This window comes from Calidris pugnax, unplaced genomic scaffold, assembly GCF_001431845.1.
Source record: "Calidris pugnax isolate Ruff unplaced genomic scaffold, ASM143184v1 scaffold280, whole genome shotgun sequence".
NCBI classification, from domain to species: Eukaryota; Metazoa; Chordata; class Aves; order Charadriiformes; family Scolopacidae; genus Calidris; species Calidris pugnax.
In genome coordinates this window covers 1,725,828-1,730,109 of record NW_015091123.1, presented here as the reverse complement: position 1 = coordinate 1,730,109, position 4,282 = coordinate 1,725,828, and the positions used below count along the sequence as shown (strand labels likewise).

At 65.9% G+C, this 4,282-nt stretch overlaps 1 protein-coding gene across 1 annotated transcript in view; it reads left to right on the top strand.

The window, feature by feature from the left end:
* The first annotated feature begins 50 nt into the window (after positions 1–50).
* Positions 51–4,282, top strand: part of ADRB3 (adrenoceptor beta 3) — a 5,840-nt gene continuing 1,608 nt past the window's right edge. The window contains exons 1-2 of the mRNA XM_014958409.1: positions 51–1,391; positions 3,510–3,577. Coding sequence (XP_014813895.1) covers positions 106–1,391; positions 3,510–3,549 — 1,326 coding nt within the window. The 5' untranslated portion in view covers positions 51–105 and the 3' untranslated portion in view covers positions 3,550–3,577. The remainder of the gene's footprint in view (positions 1,392–3,509; positions 3,578–4,282) is intronic.

Below are 4,282 nucleotides of genomic sequence, written 5' to 3'. Positions count from 1 at the left end.
GCCCCGACGGCAGCCCCGGGCTCCGGCTCCGGCGGCGGCGGCGGGGGCGCAGGGCCGGGGTTTGCGGGGAGGGAGGGAGCGGGGGTGGCCCCCAACCCGGCCGAGATGACCCCCCTGCCCGCCGGCAACGGCAGCGCCTGGGGGGCGGCAGCGCTGGGCAGCGGCAGCAACTGCAGCGGGGCCACCAGCCTGAGCAGGCAGTGGGCCGTGGGGGCCGCCCTCAGCCTCACCGTGCTGGTCATCGTGGCCGGCAACTTGCTGGTCATCGTGGCCATCGCCAAGACGCCGCGGCTGCAGACCATGACCAACGTCTTCATCACCTCGCTGGCTTGCGCCGACCTCATCATGGGCTTGCTGGTGGTGCCGCCGGGGGCCACCATCCTGCTGAGCGGCCACTGGCCCTACGGGACCATGGTGTGCGAGCTCTGGACCTCGCTGGACGTGCTGTGCGTCACGGCCAGCATCGAGACGCTGTGCGCCATCGCCGTGGATCGCTACCTCGCCATCACGTCGCCGCTGCAGTACGAGGCGCTGGTGACCAAGGGCAGGGCGCGGGCCGTGGTGTGCCTGGTGTGGGCCATCTCCGCCTTCATCTCCTTCCTGCCCATCATGAACCACTGGTGGCGGGACGGGGCGGACGAGCAGGCGGTGCGCTGCTACGACGACCCCCGCTGCTGCGACTTTGTCACCAACATGACCTACGCCATCATCTCCTCCACCATCTCCTTCTACGTGCCCCTGCTCGTCATGATCTTCGTCTACGTCCGCGTCTTCGCCGTGGCCACGCGGCACGTCCAGCTCATCGGCAAGGACAAGGTGAGGTTCCTGCAGGAGCCCCCCAGCCCCAGCTCCAGGAGCGGCCGGCGGAGACGGCCCTCCCGCCTGCTGGCCATCAAGGAGCACAAAGCCCTCAAGACCCTGGGCATCATCATGGGCACCTTCACGCTCTGCTGGCTGCCCTTCTTCGTGGCCAACATCATCAAGGTCTTCTGCCGGCCCCTGGTGCCGGACCAGCTCTTCCTCTTCCTCAACTGGCTGGGCTACGTCAACTCAGCCTTCAACCCCATCATCTACTGCCGCAGCCCCGACTTCAGGAGCGCCTTCCGCAAGCTGCTGTGCTGCCCGCGCCGCGCCGACCGCCGCCTCCACGCCGTCTCGCAGGACCTGCAGCGCTGCCCCTGTGCCTTCAGCCCCCGGGGGGGTCCCCCGGAGGACAGCAAGGCGGCAGCCCCCGGGGAGGACGGCGAGGCTGAGGGCAGCGGCAGCAGCAGCCACTGCAGCAGCCAGACGGAGGAGACCAGCCTGTCCCAGGGCAGTGGCCACCGGCAGCGGCCCCTGGGCGAGTCCCAGCCCCAGGGCACCCAGACCACGCTGTGCTCGCAGCTTGACGAGTAGGTACCTGCAGGCACTTGCTTGGGGGGGGGGCTGGATTGGCCATTTGGGGTGTGAGCAAGAGGGTTGTCGAGAGACCAGGGGGGCTGGATTGGCCATTTGGGGTGCAAGCAGGGGGGTTGTCGAGAGAGCAGCCCTTTGGGGTGCGACCAGGGGGGCTGTCGATGGTGGGTCCGTGGTCTGATGGCACAGTGTGGAGCCGGGGGGCAGGCAGACCCCACAGCCGGGGGGAGGCAGTGCCCGGGGTGCGTGCGGCAGTGCCAGCAGCCCGTAAGCCAAGGGGGGGGTTAAAGCACCCCGGGGAGGTGCTGGGGTGCAGGGCTGGGAACCCCTGCCCTCTGCCTTTAGGTTCCCTGAAAATCCCATTCCCTTCACTGGGCTGCAAAACCGGGGTCCCAGCCCAGTCCCACCCTTTCTGGGGAAACCCTCAGCTCTGCGGGACGGAGTCTGCTGGTCCTGGGTAAAGAAAACGCTGGTGGTGACTGGGGAAGCAAACCAGCTGAACGGGAATGTGTCCCAAAGCTTGGGATTCTCCCCCTTCTTCCCCCATTCCCACTTTCTGCCGTGAAAGAAGGAAAATTCAGGGAGCCCCTCTGCGGCGAGGCAGCCCGAGGGTTCCTGTCTCCAGCCTGGGCTCTGCGGGTCTCTTTGCCCTCTGACAGAGTGTAATTCTGGGCAGGGAATTGATTTCATCCCCCTCCGTCCCTCGCTGCTGCCAGCCCTGGCAGCCCGGTGCCAGGGCAGAGGATGGCTCTGCTGTGTCTCTGCCCTCCCTGCACCCTCGTGTGGATTTACACCTTCCTTCTGCAAGTTACAGGGCGGGAGTTTCCCCCCCTTGAGTTTTTATTGGGGTGACAAGATTTGAATCCTCTGGATACTGTGATTTTAATGAGCTTTCTCTGGTCCGAGCCCCCTCCCGCCCCCCGAAGGCAGGAGCAGCCCCTGCCAGCTTCCTGCGGCAGAGATGGGCAGAAACGGGGGGGCTGGAGGGTGTTTATCTGGAGTCGCAAGTTCTGGGGAAGGGTTTATCCCTCCGAGGGAGCCGGGGGGAGGCAGTGCCCGGGGTGCGTGCGGCAGTGCCAGCAGCCCGTAAGCCAAGGGGGGGGTTAAAGCACCCCGAGGAGGTGCTGGGGTGCAGGGCTGGGAACCCCTGCCCTCTGCCTTTAGGTTCCCTGAAAATCCCATTCCCTTCACTGGGCTGCAAAACCGGGGTCCCAGCCCAGTCCCACCCTTTCTGGGGAAACCCTCAGCTCTGCGGGACGGAGTCTGCTGGTCCTGGGTAAAGAAAACGCTGGTGGTGACTGGGGAAGCAAACCAGCTGAACGGGAATGTGTCCCAAAGCTTGGGATTCTCCCCCTTCTTCCCCCATTCCCACTTTTTGCCGTGAAAGAAGGAAAATTCAGGGAGCCCCTCTGTGGCGAGGCAGCCCGAGGGCTGCTGTCTCCAACCTGGGCTCTCTTTGCCCTCTGACAGAGCGTGATTCTGGGCAGGGAACTGATTTCATCCCCCTCTGTCCCTCGCTGCCGCCAGCCCTGGCAGCCCAGTGCCAGGGCAGAGGATGGCTCTGCTGTGGCTCTGCCCTCCCTGCACCCTCGTGTGGATTTACACCTTCCTTCTGCAAGTTACAGGGCGGGAGTTTCCCCCCCTTGAGTTTTTATTGGGGTGACAAGATTTGAATCCTCTGGATACTGTGATTTTAATGAGCTTTCTCTGGTCCGAGACCCCTCCCGCCCCCCGAAGGCAGGAGCAGCCCCTGCCAGCTTCCTGCGGCAGAGATGGGCAGAAACGGGGGGGCTGGAGGGTCCCGCCCCCGAAGGCAGGAGCAGCCCCTGCCAGCTCTCTGCGGCAGCGATGGGCAGAAACGGGGGGGCTGGAGGGTGTTTTCTGGAGTTGCAAGTTCTGGGGAAGGGTTTATCCGTCCGAGGACCCGCCCCCCGAAGGCAGGAGCAGCCCCTGCCAGCTTCCTGCGGCAGAGATGGGCAGAAACGGGGGGGCTGGAGGGTGTTTATCTGGAGTCGCAAGTTCTGGGGAAGGGTTTATCCCTCCGAGGGAGACGGGAAGGTAAAAAACAGAGGGGATGGCCCGGGCTTTTCACTCAGGGTGCTCTCCGGTTCCAGGTTTGCCGGCAGGGAGACGCCAGCGGGTCCTTCCGTCTGACTGGGAGCAGCCTGGAGCCAGGAGGAGAGTGAGTGTGTCCCCTCGGCCGTGGTCCCCCCCAGCCTCTCTCCTCTGCCCGCCTTGGCCCCTGCCTTCCCTGGGGGAGCGCAGCCTTTGGCCGCCCCGTCGGCAGCTGCCCGCTCCCGGGCACGTGAGCCTGGCGGCAGCCCGGCCGTCTGCTGACACCCCCTGCCTGCCCCGGGGGTGCTTTGACCCCCCCTTGGCTTGGTGGAGCTCCAGACCTTATACAGGGGGCTTTTCACCCAGCTCCAGCCCTGGATCCCCCCCATCCCTGCCCGCTGATCCCCTTGCCCCCCGAAGGCAGGAGCAGCCCCTGCCAGCTTCCTGCGGCAGAGATGGGCAGAAACGGGGGGGCTGGAGGGTGTTTATCTGGAGTCGCAAGTTCTGGGGAAGGGTTTATCCCTCCGAGGGAGACGGGAAGGTAAAAAACAGAGGGGATGGCCCGGGCTTTTCACTCAGGGTGCTCTCCGGTTCCAGGTTTGCCGGCAGGGAGACGCCAGCGGGTCCTTCCGTCTGACTGGGAGCAGCCTGGAGCCAGGAGGAGAGTGAGTGTGTCCCCTCGGCCGTGGTCCCCCCCAGCCTCTCTCCTCTGCCCGCCTTGGCCCCTGCCTTCCCTGGGGGAGCGCAGCCTTTGGCCGCCCCGTCGGCAGCTGCCCGCTCCCGGGCACGTGAGCCTGGCGGCAGCCCGGCCATCTGCTGACACCCCCCGCCT